This window comes from Pelecanus crispus, chromosome 8 (genome assembly GCF_030463565.1).
Source record: "Pelecanus crispus isolate bPelCri1 chromosome 8, bPelCri1.pri, whole genome shotgun sequence".
Lineage (NCBI taxonomy): Eukaryota > Metazoa > Chordata > Aves > Pelecaniformes > Pelecanidae > Pelecanus > Pelecanus crispus.
Genome location: NC_134650.1, coordinates 24968857 through 24987446, shown reverse-complemented (window position 1 = coordinate 24987446; position 18590 = coordinate 24968857). Strand labels below are relative to the sequence as shown.

At 48.9% G+C, this 18590-nt stretch overlaps 1 protein-coding gene across 1 annotated transcript in view; it reads right to left on the bottom strand.

Annotated features, from left to right (window-relative positions):
* CNGB1 (cyclic nucleotide gated channel subunit beta 1) overlaps positions 1 to 18590 on the bottom strand; it is a 36284-nt gene that overhangs the window by 6801 nt on the left and 10893 nt on the right. Inside the window, exons 14-25 of the mRNA XM_075715238.1 lie at positions 15422 to 15596; positions 14200 to 14310; positions 12238 to 12367; positions 11839 to 11881; positions 9353 to 9491; positions 4223 to 4321; positions 3057 to 3214; positions 2723 to 2899; positions 1766 to 1974; positions 842 to 892; positions 640 to 726; positions 209 to 273 (exon numbers count right to left, since the gene is read on the bottom strand). Coding sequence (XP_075571353.1) covers positions 209 to 273; positions 640 to 726; positions 842 to 892; positions 1766 to 1974; positions 2723 to 2899; positions 3057 to 3214; positions 4223 to 4321; positions 9353 to 9491; positions 11839 to 11881; positions 12238 to 12367; positions 14200 to 14310; positions 15422 to 15596 — 1444 coding nt within the window. The remainder of the gene's footprint in view (positions 1 to 208; positions 274 to 639; positions 727 to 841; positions 893 to 1765; positions 1975 to 2722; positions 2900 to 3056; positions 3215 to 4222; positions 4322 to 9352; positions 9492 to 11838; positions 11882 to 12237; positions 12368 to 14199; positions 14311 to 15421; positions 15597 to 18590) is intronic.

The following is an 18590-nucleotide window of genomic DNA, read 5'->3' as shown; positions in this document are numbered from 1 at the left end:
TCCCCACTGGGTCAGCAAGAGGTGATCCTACCCACGCAGGCTCCAGGACCCCCAAATGCCACCTGCATCAGACAACACCCATGTCAGCCAGTCCAGGGACAGTGGAAAAATAAATCAGAGAGCCAGAATGGGTGCACACCAAAGTGAACCTTCCTCCCCAGTAGCAAACAGCAACTCCACACTCTCTCCCTCCCTCCATTCCCCTCACCTGTAGATGTACGCCTTGCTCAGGATAGCTTCCAGGCGGTTGTTGAACTCAAAGAAGGCCATGTACTGGGAGGAGAAGGAAAGCAGGGTGCTCCAGCTTCCTGCGGCCCCCACCAGGAGAGTTACATGCCCATAAAACCCACTCCCCCTCCATTTCCCTCCTGCAGCCCCTCTGCAGCATGAATTGCCACAGACAGGTTTGGCTCCATCTATAAATGCCCTTCTATTCAAATGTGAGCGTGTTTTAGGATTGAAATGAAGTGTTTGACCAACAGCCCTGCAAAGCCTTCAGGACGAGACTTCCCATCCATTTTACAATCCTCTTGTCATCACTGATGAGTCTAGCAAGCCACAGCTTACCCCAGCTAGCATGGGACTCCTTCACATCCACTGCAACTGGTGTTCTGCCTGATTTTGTAAGCTCCAACTCACCTTCAGACAGCGAGGAAAACGCAGGAGTGGGTTGACACCGACTTTGAAATAGAAGAAATCCAAGGGCAGGAGGCACACCACATCCATCTGAAATCCACACAAAGAGAGAAACCTCTGTGGGGACCTGCAGGCGTGTTGCGGTGAAGCTGCAAGCTGTGGTTCAGATTGAAGACTCAGATTAATAAATAAAATTATGTCGAACCTTAAAGCGTTGTGATCGCAGGTAGTTGTCTTTCATGGCCTTTTTATCTGTCTGGTTGGGAATAGGAGGGAGAGAGAGAGGAATATTGATCATTGCTTACAGAAGGGAAAGTCATGGCCAACATGGTCATGCCTGGCTTTCCTCTTCTGCACCACAACAGGCAAGATGCTCCCTTTGTGCCTGGGAAGGGGAGCAGAACAAAAGGAGCAGAAGGAGGCCTGGCCATATGCCATCTTCCTATCCTATCTCGGGACACCTTGTGCTTGTTTTGCATCCCAGAGAAAGCACATTGCAGTGCCAGTGCCACAAAAATCAGAGTTTACAGGAGAAACCTCCCTGTCTGAGCATTTGCATGTTCAATGGGAAGGCAGTACTCTCAAGGTTTTTTCACAGCTTATTTAATTGAATATGGAAATTAAATCAAGGGCTTTCACTTATCTCAGATGCATCATCTATGCATTCAGATTGCAATTGCTTTTGTCATATCACTAATGCATTCTGCCTAGCTGTGCTCCTGAAAATTAAACCCAGAGTTTACTATGCTGTCTGCTCATGGTTAGCAGCGTACAGCTGCACCGGGGCTGGTCAGCATGCACCTCACTGCACGGCTGGCAGGACTGCCCTGTGGAGCATCCCTACCCAGGAACAGGGCCACCATGGACCACATGCTTTCTAGATGGGCTGGTATTGACTTTAGGGGAAAAACACGTGTGTTTGGGCAGACATAAAGACTGCCAGCCTATCCGCTACCTGGTAGGAGAGGTGCTTGCAGTCCTCCAAGAGTGGCCACAGACATGGTGAGAGAGCTTGGAGAGCTCAATTCAGAGATCAGTGATCAGCTCCATCCATGCCCCTCAGGGTGATGGGGATGGCAGGTCCCCACAGCCGGTCCCCAGAGGTGGGATGCAGCACACTGCCACTCACTATTATGTCTCCCCCCTGGATAAACTGCAGCCGGGTCTGAAAGATGAGGATATCCAGCAGATAGACGAGGTCACAGAGGTAGTCCACAAGCAGCCAGCAGTGGATGTTTGCTGGTGTCTGGTAGGGGAAAGCCCAGCGGACAGGGATCAACCAGCAGTTCCAGTTCCAGGCCATGACAACGAAGAACAGCCACAGCACGTACATCAGGTCTGCACACAGAGAACCACACCACGATTAGCTGGGTACACATCCTTTGTCCGTGTGAAGCTGTTAAGCAAATGGGTTTTAAATCCCCTGCCCTGCCCTGAGTGTAAGGAGGAAACCTGCAGGAGGTCTCTTATCGATAGCATTTAATTGCAAGTGACCTGGGCTCTAGATGCAAAGTGAATACCACTGGTTGCAGAGCACATTGCTTTTTATCAGAAAGCCTTTCCTAACTTTGCTGGTTATACTAGGTTTGCTCCCACAATACCAAATTTCTTGCTTTGCTTTTTTCCCCTTGAGGCTGTGCTGAGCCAATGGCTGGCTGCCCAAGCCTGGGGACTTTGAAACAGCTGTAAAATAGCAAAGACTAAGGAAGGAGCTGGGTTCTTGAGGGGTGTCCACCAGACAGTGGATTTTTCTTTTATGATTTTTATTTTTATTTGGTGTGTCCACACCACAGGGAGAGCGTTTACCCACTAAAAGTCCTGAAAAGCAGAAAGCGGCTGCCCCTTCTCTGCCTGGTCGTGCTCCTGACACCCACAACTATTGGGAAGTATTGAGGAAATCCTGTGCCTTGCAGGGGAATTTAAAGCTCTGTCTTTTTAGTAGACAGGTGTAAGCCAAGTTGCTCCTTCCTTACTTGTCCTCCTTTCTCTACAAGGTCTCATCCTTTACACCTCCTCCCCTCCCACTCTCCCCCGGTCCCACCAGCTTGCCCCCAGCTTGGGCGCATGGCCATGCTCCATCACTCACTGGTGAGCGGGTCGATGCTGCTGGGGAACTGGTAGTTTTTCAGGTGGTCCAGCCAGGGCTGGTACTTGAATGTGCAGCACAGCATCTCACAGTAGTGCTCATCTGCCGGCTTGATCCCCTCCAGCTCCCCTCCTGGGGGAGGCACCAGTGCTGTCACAGGTGCTGGCTTGGTAGGTGCTGGGAGAGGCCACACAGTTATTTTAAAGGGCAGAAAATCATCTTAGGTCAATTTGTTTTAAGGACTTTAAATTGTTAATAAAGCAGCTGTCTCCCTGAAAACACAGCATGTGTGTGGACCCAGCAGTTAAATGCTCCCAGTCCCACTTGAACTCACATGCTGCAGGGCTCTCATCATCCGAGGTGACTTCAGGGTTGGCTAGCTTCTCCTTCACCTTTTCGGTCCTCTCTTTGAAGAGTTTCACCAGCTCCTGGAGCCGGTTGTTGATGATGGTGCTGCTCAGGCTCGTGGCTGAACCAATGGGCTCGGACAGGCTGTGAGAAGACCATCAGCTATTTCATGCAGATAGCAAAGCCCAAGGGCAGGTTCATGACCCATTTTCTAACCTACAGGATCCTGAATTAGGATTTACCGATATTTATTTGGCTATTGTGTAATCAGAGGAACACAAGTTAAGGTGGTTTCAGTAAAATACCATCAAGCAGCACCAGCCTGAGCCTCATCCTTGCTCCGGGGTGTGAGATGCCCTCAGAGGGACTTGGGAAGCACCAAGATCACAGGCTGGATTGCATGTGCTTGGGAGAAGATTTTGGAAGAACTGTGGGGTGAAAATGTGCACCAAACCATTGAATTTATAAACTATATTGTCTCTTTTCAGCCTCTTTATTAAAACTAGGTTGGATTCAGACCAGGATGCTCTGCCTAGCGTGACTGAGAAGCATTACTACGAGGGAGGACAAAAAAACCTCATTTGCTGTAGCTCCAGGCTGGTTCATTGTGATGATTGGCACAATGATTTCTGCCCAGGAAGAAGGCAAAATCCTGCACCATGTAGACATGCAGACCCTCCCCAAGACCTTGCCTCCCAGGGAGGGCAGCTCCCTCCAAGGTTGTCCCCTGGGGCTGAAGGGAAACCAGGACCTGGGGTGCATGATGCACAGCTTGTGCTCACTTCCTACATGGAAGAAAAAGGTTATTTCTCCACAATCAGTAACAACAAGGTGTCCCCATAGTGCTATAGCATATGTAGATCAAAGGTGCATCTTCTCTGTGGTTAAACCTAGTCTAAGTCTAGTCTAGAATATTTCTACCTGGATACAGGAAAAACAAGAGAACGGTTTCTGCTCCAGGGAGCATTGTGATAATTTTTTTTGGACAGGGGGTGCATTACTTGTCACACAGTGCTAGACCCACTGTGGGCACGGCTCTTTCTCCCTTCAGTATCCCAGCACTTCTAGGATCTTTGCTATTTCTACCCGAGCCCCAAGATCTGAACCCGTGGGAGCTTGGCTGATCCAGACGCCCTTTGTTCCACCACGCACCTTTCCCTCTGCTCCTTGTCCCAGCCCAGCAGCGCTCGGGTGGGGGACTGGCTCACCGGTCCCATGTCCAGACCATCTGCTGGGGCCAACAGCTTCCTCCTGCAGACACAAACACAGTGACTGAGGCTCAGCTTGTCCCCTGTCCTCAGCCAGCTCCTCTCCCTCCTCCTCCTCCTAGGTTTCATCTGTTTCCACTTCCCCTTCTCCTACCAGGGTCAGTTTTCCCCCAATTTTTCACATTGCCTGAAGTCAATAGGAACAAACCACCCTGCTCCTTTGCTGCTAAAGCTCTGTTCCTTCCTAGGCACAACTGAGCAAACGGCTGCACAGGTGTGCAGCCACCTGGCCCATTTTGCGACCCATTTTGGGCACCTGGCAAGATGCATGGAGGGCAGGCACCTCTCCATGCTTGTCCCCATCATGCCACTGCACTTTGAGAGGCAGGCAAGGAAAATGCAATACCAGTAAGGTGGAGCAAGAAAGTGAAATTTGGAAAGAAGAGAGGGTACTGGGGACACCACCTGGCTCTGAGCTGGCTCCATAGCACCATAAACCTCTGAGATAAAGAGTAAATTGTAGAGCAGTGGGTACATAACATTGACCCTCTAATGGCTGCTGACACCTGCAAAGCCAAGTGCAAACTGCAACAGCCAAGAAGAATGGCTCCAGGTTCAAGGGGAGCACTATAAACACTGTCCCGGTGATGCTGAGCCAGTGGCAGCTGATGTCTTCCTAGAAGATGTGTCCTAATGCAGCTGGTGGCTCCCTCTGGCACAGAAGGGTTTCTGGGACAACTTCCTTACCTGTGGGCAAGTAACGTGGCAGAAAGAGATCTAAATATGAAGATGATAATCATGGCAAAAACCTGGTTCGCAAACCTTCAGTCAAGTCCAGAGTTTTAACTGCGACAAAGAAATTGTCTTCTGCCACCACAGCTGTTGCTCTAAATTAGCCAGGATTTCACTGACCCTGGTGCAAAATGAGTCGGTGCTGCATGTTGAGCGGGAGCAAGCAGGACGCTGAGGGAGGTCGTCCTGCCATCGCAAGTTTCCTGAAGCAAGCCAAATGTGATGAACTCACCCTCCTCCAGCCTTGCTGGCTCTCAGGCATGCCCTGCTGGGAAGGGGAGCAGATGAACAAGACCAACAAACCTTAATTCCCCAATGCACAGTGTAGGGGCAGAGGAAAACCACCAACACCCCTGTTAAAGTACCCTCAGATGTGGATGAAGAGGTTCCCAAAACCACATCAGTTTGGAGAAATAGTTCTGCCAATGTCCATTGATGTCATTAGGACAACATCCATCACCTCTCACCATTCTCCAGCTGCCCTTCCCCTGCTTGCTGCCCCCTCGGGGCACTGCGCTGCCCCATTGCCCATCCTCTTCCATGAGGAGGCCCAAGATGCCTACATGGACAGACCAATGGCCGCTTGCTTTGTAAGGGGGACCCTGCAGAGACGGTATCGCCATCCCTGCTCTTTGCCAGTGGCATGACTACCCACAGGCCGCAGAGCTCGTGTGGTCACCCTTCCGAGTACATGCAAAGCTTTGTGTGTCAGCATCCATCTGGGAAAAAATGCCTCTTTTTGTTTCAGATTAATGGATGCCCTTGGAAAGATAGGAGATAAAGGTCCCCAGGAAAGCTGTAAATCCAGAGGCACAGGAAACATCCCTCAGTGTTCTGTGGTGCCGGCAGTTCACCCTCGTTCCCAGCAGACACAGATGTGAGAAGGAGCAGGAGTGACCCAAAAAGCAACACAAACTTCAGCCAGTTTTGGAAACTGGTGGATGAAGGGCTCAGAGGGAACCTGGGACGTTACATTAAGCCCCATGGAGAAGCTCATGTATGTGCAACCCTAAGTCCAAAACCCTGGCAGGTCTAGAGGCTTCTCAGTCATCTGTGGGAAAAAAGGGAACCTGGATGATAATCCCCTGGAAAACATTCAGTCCTTTGATACAGTCCAGCTGCAGGGGACATTTTTGGGGACAGGACTTCCAGACTGCTGGTCAGAATGGTACTAAAAACTAGATTTTTTTTTCCACTGATGCATGAAGACTTCAAACTGTATCTACTACGATATGAAGCAACACAAGAGATGCATAGCTAGTGAAGAGGAGGAGTGTATGTAGACCAAGTAAAAGCTAAAGGTGAAAGAATAAATAAATAAATAAATAAATAAATAAATTACTAGTAAATAAATTGAGAAGTAGAAGTGTGCAGCACAGGCACAAAGAACTCACAAACTCCCTTGCACAAATGCAGGAAGCCAAGTATGAAAGAATTTGAATACAAGCAATAAAAATGTAAATTGCCACCTCAAGAGACCAGGTGGAGAGCACAATTGCCTAAATAAACCTATAGGGTAAGCAACATGAGACCAGCAGCCACTGCCTGGGCTTGGCCATTGGTGTGGACCGTGGGTCACTGCTCTGATGCTGCCCAGAAGCGAAGCCTCCAGCTATGCTCAGGTAGCTCTGCAGCACCAGCCACCATGCAACCATCCACTGAACAGCCAGCTGTGATGGAAGACCCTGTTGCAGCCTAAACATTGCTCCATTTTCAATGCCCTTGGAAAACTGCGGCCATAACCACCAGGCTGTCCTGTGCCTGCCTGGAGCAATGCGGGATGCGCAGGGTCCCTTATAAAGGGCCCTGCCCATACAGCACTGTCAGGTGTATCTTGATATTTATCACCTGCAAGAGCCTGTTTCCAGGCACCAGTTAGAAAACATGTGTCTTGTTTGCGGCGAGTCTTTCATAACTGTCTAAATGTTAACCCTAATCCTTCACAGGCCCATGTAGGAAAAAATCTCAAGACTGTGGTCGATAGAAGTGACTTAGGATAACTGGATGATTGCTCAATGCAGAGTTGATGTCCTCTTCCTCCGAAAACACCACCTGGAGCTGAGCATTTCCCTTCTGGTTGAGAATGATGAAATTTTATTTCTTTATGTAGTGAAATAGTAGTTGCCTGCTTTTAAAAATCTCTAGCTCTACCAAGGGACCTCCAGCATTGTCTTGAGAGATGCTACCTGGAGACATGGCAGAAAGATTCATATACTCATACATGTAACTGCAAATATACAACCTGCTTTAAGAAATTGGTAGAAAATAGCATGAGAAAACTGATGTGCTCCAAAAAATGTCTCTACTGGGGAACCATAGGATCACAGAATGATTTGGGTTGGAAGAGATCTTTGGAGATCATCTAGTCCAACCCCCCTGCCATGGGCAGGGACATCTTCCACTAGATCAGGTTGCTCAAAGCCCCATCCAACCTGACCTTGAACACTTCCAATGATGGGGCATCCACAACTTCTCTGGGCAACCTGTTCCTGTTTCTCACCACCCTCACCATAAAATATTTCTTGCTTATGTTCAATCTAAACCTACCCCTCTTCCATTTTAAAACCATGTCCTCTTGTCCTGTCACTACAGGCCCTGGTAAAAAGTCTTTCTCTGTCTTTCTTATAAGGGCCCCCCCTTATATATTGAAGGGCCGCAAGAAGGTCTTGATAAAACACTTGATAAAAAATAATGGTGGGGACAGAATCGTACATAGATAAGTGGATCTAAGTAAACAAAGGTTGTGCCTTTGGATTGCCAGATCCTGGGCTCCAAAGATGCCCAAGATGTGCTGTGATGCATGATATGGGTGTTAATCTGAATTGTTGTCCATTTTCTATGTTGGTTGAAGGCATAAGAGAAAGCCCAGCACCTCAACCCTGATTCAAAGATGGATGAACATCTGCAGCAAAGTCACAAGTCCCAGGGAGAGGGGAGCTACACAGCCTCATCTGCTGTGCAAGGAGAGAAGGACAAACTTAGACTTTAAATATTCTCGTGATGGGAAATAATCTCAAGGAATAAGGTCAGAGGCAGTTATTTACAAGAACAGAGAGACCTTGAATCAGGTGCCCAAGCAGAGGCACCCTGTGCCTTTTGGGAGACCTCCCAGGACAAACTGCAGATGCTGCTAAGGAGAGAGCTGCAGAAAAGCCTCTGCACCCTGCTGGGGAGAGCTGGGATGGGCACACCACACCAGGCACGGGGCACAGCAAGAGCTGCTGTGCCTGCTGATGGGATTGGAAAACGTGGACTTTTCTGTCTCAGAAAAATAACCTGTGCTGTTCATTAACCTAAGAGAGAAAAACGCATCCTGAGCAACAACTGCCAAAGGCGTTTCCCCAGACTGATCCTGAGCGCTCTGTGACTGAGGATGTGAGCCTCAACTGCTCTCCAGCGACAAGCTTGTCACAAGACAATTTTCATTGCTGGGCTAATAGAAAAAAGGCAGTGAGATTCAGCAGGCTTTAAATAACTGGCCTCTTAACACTGTCAGTATTTGCACCACAGGTATTTCATATGGCTCCTCAGGCTCTGCTTTCCCAGTTTAAAAAGCTATTAAACAGACTGGATTATGGGCATTTTTGCCATTTTATTTTCAAGTCCTCCAGGAGCTTGTTTACTAAAAGATCCAAACTATTGAGGATGACTATAACACCTGGTTTTCAGCACAGAAAAAAAACCACCTTGGTTTTTATTTTTAATCCTCTGCAAGAATGAGCCTCAAAGAAACCCCAACAACAACCAAAAAAACACATTGGCTTCCTCCAACCTCAATTTTAAAGCTCAGTTTTAATCTTTCCCCTGCAAGCATCCTTGATCCAAAGGCACAAACCAAGGGCAGAGATGCTGCAAACCCTTTCAGCAAAAAAGCAGGAAGAAAATTGTTGGGTTGCATGATGAAGGCCTGTTATCCAGCACACAGACCACCATGCTCCAAATTTGGAAGCACAGATGTGTGGGACAACAGACAAATGGGATCTGACCACCGCCTGGGGATTGAGCCCATCTCCAGGGGGACACAACAGACAGGGCTGTCCCAGCCCCCAAAAGCTTTAAACAAAATTTAACCATTTAACTAAAAAACGCAAACAAGAGGCAAGGTTTTTGCCATCTCTCCTGTCTTACACAGGGTGACACCCGCCACACACACATCACCCCAGCTCACTGTCCAAAGCTGCCAGAAACAAGTTGCTCTGTACGGTTGAATAAATTTTCCTGTACCGGCACCATCAGGGGGTGAGGACCCTGGGAGCCAGGGACTGCCTGGGCAGAGCCGTACCTGGGGGATGCTGGCACCATGCCAGGCACTGCCAGCATGTTGGGAGCACCAGCAGCGGGCACCAGTAAGTGGGTACCATCGTTCTCCAGACCATTGCCTCCGGTGTCCACATCCTTGATGTCCACAGTCGGGTAACTGCCTGGCCCATGGAGAAGGACAATAATTGCAGGTGAGAGGGGCACAGGGCCTGGCCTGAAGCCAGGATGAATCCCCAAGTCCCATTGTCTCTGCAGAGCTGTCCCCAAACCCCATAGCATGCTGGAAGAACCTTCTTTTTCCCTCCATTCCCTTCTCACCTGGCACTTCTTTCTCCTAATGGCTTGGAGCATTTCTTTCTCTTTTTTGCCTAGTTTTTAACACTATAAAAAGGGCCACCTGCTTCCCTTCTGCTTTCTCAGCTTGCAGTGATTGCAACTACTCTGTGCAAGTGCTGGGTTCCCATGGTTCGGAAGTTGATGGAGGCAAGGATTACCACCTGCAGGAACCCAGGATTTCCAGCTGCAAACGTATCTCCCAGGGTCTAGAAGATCTCCTGGGTCTTCTGAACATAAAACATATGGATTATACAAGCTCCAAATTACTGCTTTTCATGCAGAATAAGGCACTATGTAAATAAACACTTATGGCCTCTCTCTTTTGCAGTGGTAACAACTGCTTCCTGCCATAAGCAAGGTTAGAGGCAGGAAGGTTGGATGTTTATAGTGAGTAAACAGAAATGCCAATGGCCCAAGGGAGAAATAGCACCAGGGGCTATTTTGGCTAGACGCTGCAGCCGGCCGGGCTGTGAAGTGTCATCCTTTTTCTTAGCTATGTAACAAAGTGCAATGAGTTTCTGCAGGATTTCTTGTAAGGGAGGGTTCACATGTCTGAAAGACACCATGCGTCCCCTCCTGTCCCACACTGATGTGGAACCAGTGGATCAGAGCATGGTTTGATCAAATCACAGAGAAAAGGCCTGTTTGGGTTGCAAATTTAAAATCCCATTGCATGTAAGGAAAAACAGCAGAATTTGGCTTGCTGGTTAAAAACAAAGCAAAGCAAAGCTACAGAAACATAATTTGTACTTCTGGGTTAAAAGGCAGAAAACTGAACAGCAAACCTACTGTCGTCTTAGTATGAGTGGGTTGCACAAATGCTAAGGAGAAAACTGAGTGTGCAGTAGTTATTTAACCCTCTGCCTGCAGGCTCTTTGGGAGAGTTTTTGGCCAAGCAGGTCAAAATATATAGCATATAATTTACAGATATTTGTAAACAGTCTCTAGGGGTTAGCTAGAAAAGCACATAGTGATGAGAAGGAAGAAGAAAAAACATGAATTTTGTTCCCTAGCCTCTGTGCTGCAACATGAAGCATGCTTTTATTTATTTATTCCCCAAAAAGCAACTACTCCAGGAATAACCCCTTGGCCCCCCCTCAAGCTACGCAAGTCCGTCACGAAAGCCAACATCTCTAATACCTAGGCAGGATTGCTCCTCATTGCAAAAATTAGGGTTGACAAGTCCCGCCTTTGGCTTGCTGGCGACAAGGATGGGGATGCGGGAGGCAGCGGTGGCTTGGTAGCTGGGGACATTGGGGAGCTGCTCTAGCACGCCATGACCAGGAGGGGAGGCATCCCTGCCATCGAGCGGCTTGTCATGCACCAGCCAATCTAGCTCAATGTCTCGGGCACACTTGGACATGCTGCTAGGCGCCTAGGTGCTTCAAGCAAAGGACAAGGCATCTGAAGCTGCAAGAAAACACAGAGTGGTTTGACACGGGATGGTTATGTCAGCACAGAGAAATGCAGGGCTCCTGGGGTTTTTGTTGCTGCCCACCACTCACAGATGTTGGTAGCACAGGACAGTGGTGGTGAGCATCCTACCACGTGTTTTTCTAGGGCTGCTGCAAGACTGGGGTGCTCTGCAAGGGCTGCATGAGCAGAGGAATCTCCAGCCTGTACCAGGGCTTAGGTCAAGTCATCCCTTCTGCAATGCAACTCCCCGACGTCGGTGGAGTTATGCCAAGACCTGCCTTTGCTCACTCAGGCTGTGATGGGAGCTCACCACCTAAGTTTCATTACCAACCTGTTAACTGTTACAAAAGGTTATATTAAAACGCACTTTATGCCAGTAGTTATTTCCCAAATTAAGCAAAGAGGTAGAGAAAACCCTTTTTATCCCCCCCCCCTACATTCTTCAGTTGAAGGAGAAACTCACTCCTATTTCACATCAGAGATTGCTTTATCAACAAGACTAAGTACTGCGTTAGCACCAGCCTTTCAGAGCTGGCTCCAGCTGATGACAATATTGCCATCACATCGTGCCCACGGGATGCTTTAGGCTAGAGAAATGCCCCAACTGCTCACGCAGGCCCACGCTACAGAAAACTCAGCTGCCTGCTCCCTGACAGTGAGCAGTTGGGAGGAAGAAGCTGCTTTTTCCCCTTGCTGGACATCACTTTGCCTGCTTCGGTTCATCCTAATTTGACATTATGCTGCTATATATTATACCTTTGGCATCAGTTTCAGCAGCTTCAGCTGTCTCCTCTTCCACCTTCAAAATGAAAAAAGCCATTTTAAGGAGAGAAAGACCTGTTCTGTAAGTAAAACAGCAGACTTTGCAGCTTGATTGGGTGCCCCATATCCCCTGACCTTTCACCAGCCTCTCAGCTTGTTGTTCAGTGCCAACATTTTAGGGTGAAAGCATCCCTCCCTTAGTGCACAGCTACTGCTGCTGTCTCAGGTTCAGAGATGGGGACATCCCGGTGGGAAACATTTCCAGTTCCCCTCTCAGTCCCTGCTCCTCACCAGGGCATTGTGTCCCCCCCAGGACAAACTCTGAACCCCCAGCATGCGCTGGGCAGCAAGAGCTTATTGCAGACCTGAGCCCAAGCAGGGACAACGCCATACCTGTACAAAACCACCTTCAAGATCACTTATCTCAGCTTCTTCCAGCTGCTCAAACCCGAGGGCCTCCTCTGCAAAGTAGACTTCATCCTCACCCTCGTCAGCGGTGAGACAAGGTGACCAGAGCAGGGGTCTGGATGGTACAGATCAAGCAAAGACAAGCACCTGAGCTCACTTTTGCCCTTTCTGAGGTTGGGCACGTTGCAGATGGGGGGCATCACGTCAATGGGGGAGCATCAGGTGAATGGGGATGATGCATGGCTGCCCCAGTTTCAGGGAGCACTGCTCCTCCAGCTGCTCTGCAAGCCCCATTTGCAGGCGAACAATACCACAGAAGTCTTAGTTTTATACAGTAGCAGTACAAAAAAAATTGCTGCTTAGTTTAGAAAAGGCTTGGAAAAAATACTACGTGGGAGACCAGGTGAGAGGTGCATAAATAATGCAGGGCATTGCATATACATAGCAAAAATTGCATATGCAGAAAGATACAGGCAATATGTTTCTCCTCCTGTGCATAATAATTTCTCATATAATTAAAATTTGCCAAATAAAAAGCTGACAGCCTAATTTCCAGGCAGGCCTGCCCTTCAAGCACCATCCAAATCCCACGTTTGCCTCTTCAAGACACATAATTCTCATTTTCCTTCAGCAGCAAACACAGACTCAGCTCCACCATTCTGACAAAGGGGGCTCACAAGATTAATTGTATTGGTTTAATGCAACTTTACAACTGAAAAAAAAAAAAGCCTCGTCATGTTGTTCTGGGCACTTATCTCCCAATTTGCTCTTTCCTGGCAAGAGACGCAAAGCAGGGATTTGGGATAATGAAAAATTTTAAGGCAGCTAAATGCATGAAAACTGAAAACATCTTTCCGCATCCTTGGCATGTCCTAAGTCAGAAGTTGTATGTAACAAGCAGTGGCTGCTTTTTCTCTTTTATCTCCATGTCTTGAAAAACTGTTGTTTTCCAAGGTCTTTTTTAAAATTATTTTTAATAATCCCCCCCACCTTTTTTTTTAATTAGGCTTCCTTCAAAAACAATCTCAAGTCTTTTCATCCTAATCTAGAAAACCTGTTGAGGTCTCTCTTTTCCCATAAACAGACAAACACACTGAAGGATGGAGCAGTATCTCATTCACCCAAAAACTGAAGCTCAGGTTTCTATAGTAGAGCTCCAGGAACAGATTTTGATGAAATAAAATGATATGGGTTTAACAGTGAATAATCATGTGTTTTCAGCTTCTTCCTGAAAATCTAGCTACTTCAGAGGAATTAACAGAGAATATTATAGCACTAGGTAATTAATCTCTAAATGTTTATCTCACATGAAATCAGAGCAAGCCACTAAACCAAGCAGAAAGATTTTTCTAAATACCATTGAATCCAAAGCCACCACCTACAACAGCTGACAATAACCTGTCTGTTTTCCACAACAGGAAAAAATGTAAAATCATACCTCCTTGTATTAAGTAGCATTTGCAGGTACAACACATAATCCTGTCTTTAAATTCAGCTCTGTGATACTCATAATAATTCCGACTGCCCTGAATTAATGGATATGTTTTTAAATAACATGGACCCTCTCCAGGAGCTGGGTGCTCCCAGCTCCTGATGAAGGCACAAGCCAGGGCTCCTGCTTGGCGAAGCCACCGGCCCCCATGAGAGAGGATGACCAGGGGCTGCGGTTGCTATGGGCAGCCACGATGGAGATGGAGCCCATGTCACCAGGAGACACTCGCCTGTCACCAGGTGCCACGTCAGCAGCGAGCCCTGGGGTGAGCCGGTTTGCGAAAGCGTCCCTCCTGAATGCATGCCTCCCAAACACCAGGCTGGGGAGCTCCGCTCTGACAAGAGGAGCTCGCTTGTCCACGGGTGTTTCAGCCTCTCCGGCATGTGAATGCAGCTGAAACAATTGCGTTCATGCTCATTTCCAACAAAGCCATAAAGGCAATAGGAGCCACTCACCCTGCACTCTCCTCCACCTCCTCCTCTTTCTTCTCCTCCTCTTCCTCCCCCTCCTCCTCCTTTTCCTCTTCCTCCTCCTCCTCAGCAGCACTCAGGGAGCACAACCACAGCCTGAAAAGGAAAAACTCATTAGGTGAAATCCAAAAAGCATGTCTGAACCTCACAAGAGAAGCACTGCCAAGTCTACACGCTCCCTTTGGCCAGAGATGCTCTCCCTCCATCCCCCAGCCAGCATCCTGGGGAAAACGTGCTTGGACACAAGGCATATGCTATTTCACAGCCCATTAGTGTCTGTGGCCTCAATGGGGTGGGAGGAAGGATGGGAAAAAGTTTGGGAACACAAACCCAGAGTCCTAGAGCCTTCAAATTCTCCTTGCACCAGAGGGAGAGGATGTGCTTAGAGGTCACTTGTTACTGATTTTGACCAAAATTAATGAAATCCTCCCTCCTGGACAGGATGTGCTTGCTGCCCACAGTTCTCAGACTTGTATACTAAGGGGAAAAAAATCTGAAAAGTATTTTTATAACATGTCCAGTGTTTTCTGGCTGAGCAGAAGAGAGCTCTGCTGAGTGAATGTGGCATCTCTTGTGTTTAGTGCACTCAAGCATCGCCCATGTCAGAGGCAGGGACTGCTGTACTTGCCCTCCCCTACAAGTGTGCTATGAGCATTTTGGGGGGCTCCCAAACCCTTTGGGAGTGTGCATGGACACCTCTCATCCCCCTGCTGCAACACAGCCTGCTCCCGGCTCTGAATGCATTGTCCAGCCCTCAGGAGGACCTCAGCAGGGGTTTCTTTTGGAAGAAGCAGAATGAATTATATAGAGAAGACTACCATTTCCAAATGTCATGACAGCTGAATGCGCAGTTGAGAGGCACGAGGTCCAAACCCTCTTGCCTTAGGGCCAAAATCTACTTACAGGAAGCCTGAGCAGAGCCTCCTTCATCTGCCCTCTGCAGGGCAACATAAAGCATTGCATTCATGGCTCTGCCACTGCCTGCCCAACCCAAATCTCAACACCAGGAAAGGCATTGATGACAAAACCTTTTGGGTCCTTCTGGTGCCCCCGCTCTTTGGAAACGTGCACCTCAGCTGCCCACTGCCAGCTCCACCACCAGCGCTGGCAAGGAGGGATGCCCAGGAACGTGCTCATCCCATCCCATGGCCACTGGTGGCCGGAGAGCATGCAGAGCTGCCCATCAACAGCATCTCCCTTCGCCTACCTGCTTTCTTCTTCTCGAGGTTCCTCCTGTATGGGGGGAAGGGGATGAGCATCTGCCACCAGCTCAGTCTCATGATCCCAGGCCATCATCTTGCATGTGGCTTCGTTAGTCCAGTAATCATCGATCTCCTTCAGGATGAGGTCAGTCTCCTCAGGTTCCCCAGGGACAATATGAACTGAAATTGGAACGGGGAAAGGGAAGTGATGAAGTGAGAGTACCGTGTTTTCGAGAGGCCAGGGGTAGGGCCAGGGCAGATCCCCTGTTTTAGCTGCATGTTACAACAGCTGCTTGATGCAGTGGTGCTGCTGCATGCCAGGACTGATGTACCTCTGTGCAGCCCCAGTCCCTCCGAGCTGTGCTGGATGGATACCTTGGGCAGTTTTGCCAGAAGGAAGAAAATTCAACATTTTGTGCCAAGTGCAGGCAAAGCCCTATGAAAACTATAACCCTTTGCATACAGATGCCTGTTGGCTTCCCTATGCACATAGCAGCCTCCACCAGACGACTCAGCCTGTCTCCAGGCCACATTTTGGCTCTCCTTGCAAACAGAAGCAGCTGTGGCAAAAGCCCAAAGCCTTTCCCCTTGCAAACCCCAAGCAAAACGCTGCACTAGCACAGCCTGAGGGCCCTGGTTTTGCAGAACAAGACTCAACCCAGAGCTCATGTTGGAATGCTCCAAGCACCACACCGTGTCTACTCTTAACACTCCCCTGGGCATGGCGTAGGAAGCATCCCACATGGCCCACCACTTCCCACCATTGCTGGGGGAAAACCCATGGCAGGTTACCAACAAGGTTGTCAGACCAGCTGCAAAGTGAAGAGCATGAGTCTGACATATGATCAGCCCTCTCCATGTCCCAGGGGTACCCATCCTACCATGTCAGGCACACACCAGAGAAACAGGAGGAGGAGGAGGAAGCGTATCTGCATACTGTAAAACCACTTTATTTTGAGGTCTGCCTGACAACAAAACTTACATGTCTGCAGCAAAGCTAATGGGAAGCATGCAAATTCAAATACAGAAAGGCAGGAAACCCACCCACGCTTGGCTCTGTGCCATATTCACCCATCCCACAGTGCCCGTCCTGCCTTTAGCCCATTCCCTCTAGATCTCTGTTAATTAAAACACAGGACAGCAATCAGGAAGCTGGCTTTTAGAACACACCACAGCTTTGGATACATCATATGAAAATGTGGCAAATACTAAAATTGTAGCCTAGTACCAGCAGGGTTTATTATAAACACAGTGGATGGGGCTTAGGGTGGTTGCTTGGCTCATGACTTATTGTTATGGCTGCCTAGATCATCCTAAACAGATGCAATGAGATGGTGGGAGACCCTATCATGGCCTTTTGATATATCAAGGGGGTTTATACAAAAGATGGAGAAAGACTTTTTACCAAGGCCTGTAGTGACAAGACAAGGGGCAATGGTTTTAAACTGAGACACAGTAGATTTAGGCTGGACGTAAGGAAGAAATATTGTACAATAAGAGTGGTGAGACACTAAACAGGTTGCCAAGAGAAGCTGTGAATGTCCCATCATTGGAAGTGTTCAAGGTCAGGTTGGATGGGACTTTGAACAACCTGATCTAGTGGAAGATGCCCCTGACCATTGCAGGGGGGTTGGACCAGAACATTTTCAAAGGTCCCTCCGAACCCAAACCATTCTGTGATTCTAAGGTCTGTACTAAAATTCTGGCATGTGGGGACTCTCACCCTATCCAGCTCAGTGTGCCTGCATTGGCTATGCCTGCCTGCACACCTCTGGGTGTCTGTACACACCTTCCCTGCCAGGACACTCCTGCCACTGCAGTTAGTGCTGCATCTGCAGAGCTGTGAGCTTTGGGAGGAAGCAGTTGTAGTTGGGGGCAAGGAGAGTTTGGGGTAAGTTATCCTATAAAGAGAGCCTAGGCAAAGGCTTTTAACGATTAACCCCTGCCTATTCATCTAGAGATTAACCTCACCTACCTGCATTTGCTGCTGCAAACCAGAGCCCTTTCCACTTGCTGGGAGAAAACACTCAGTTAATGGAAGAAAAGCAATAAGAAGCTGACAAGAGCTTAAAGAGCTTTATAATGTTACACCTTGGAGGCAGAAGTCGACTAAAAGAAGCCTGTGAGCTTCAGCTGGAGGTCTTAGGGGTGAATATTCAGATGCCGGCGGGTGGGGTTGAGAGGGCCATGAGTGCTGGGAGGCTGCAGCAAGAGGCTTTCTGCCTCCAAGGTGTCCTGAGTGATGCTTTTCTATCTTCCTACAAATTATAGCTCCCATCTCATAGACATCATCCTGCAAAACCAATAGCTCCGGTTTCTGGAGCCAAGAGGGAGCCAGAATGGGACAGCCCTGGGACTGGGGACACACAGCCAGCATCCCTGCACCAGCCTCGGGTCCCCACCACCCTGGCTAGGAAGGAGCTAGAGACTATTTGCAGATTCCCCTTTGCTTTTCCTCCCCAGCTGCACTTTCTCCTCAGGTTGGTCTCATTTGGTTGTGGGAAGGGCTGGCTTGCCACTGTCTGTTTTCCGTTTGTTTCAGAGGCGCTAAGCCCCTTTGCCCCCTGAAACAAAAGGAGAAGGAAAACATTAATGAGCATGCTGGCAGTTTGGTGCCAGGGCAGATCTGCTCGACCCAATCACTCCCTTTCTCAGGCAGATTAAGTGACCTTGAGATGCCTCAAGGCACCAAAGCGAGCTGTAACGCAAGCCAGCTGTGCACAAAGGGTGCGACTGCCCTGCACATGCAGCAGCATCCCACTGGCTTTGCCTCCTTCCAAGGTTCACAGCAGTGCTCAGGTCTCCAGTTTGTACAAACATGCAGAGAAATGCCTCCCTGCAGGATTTCCTGCTCCGAGATCCCACCAAGTGTCTGCTGGCTTGGCAGGGGCAACCTCCCAGCATATCCCTGGAGGGATGCACAGCCTCTGTGTGCTGTGGCGGGTCCCTGCTCCCATCAGCAGCTCCCACAGCCCAACCAACCACTCCTTCCTGAGGACAGCACTTGCATGGAGCTGTGTGACATCTCCCCTGCTAGTCCATCTGTGGAGGCAGCCGTGGCTCCCAGCCAGGCTCCCCATTTTGCTCACCGTCCCACAACGTGGCTGGTGGGGGGAGCCAAGCCCGTCTGCCCACAGAGCTGGCGCTTGATCCCCTCCACAGGCAGGCAAGCAG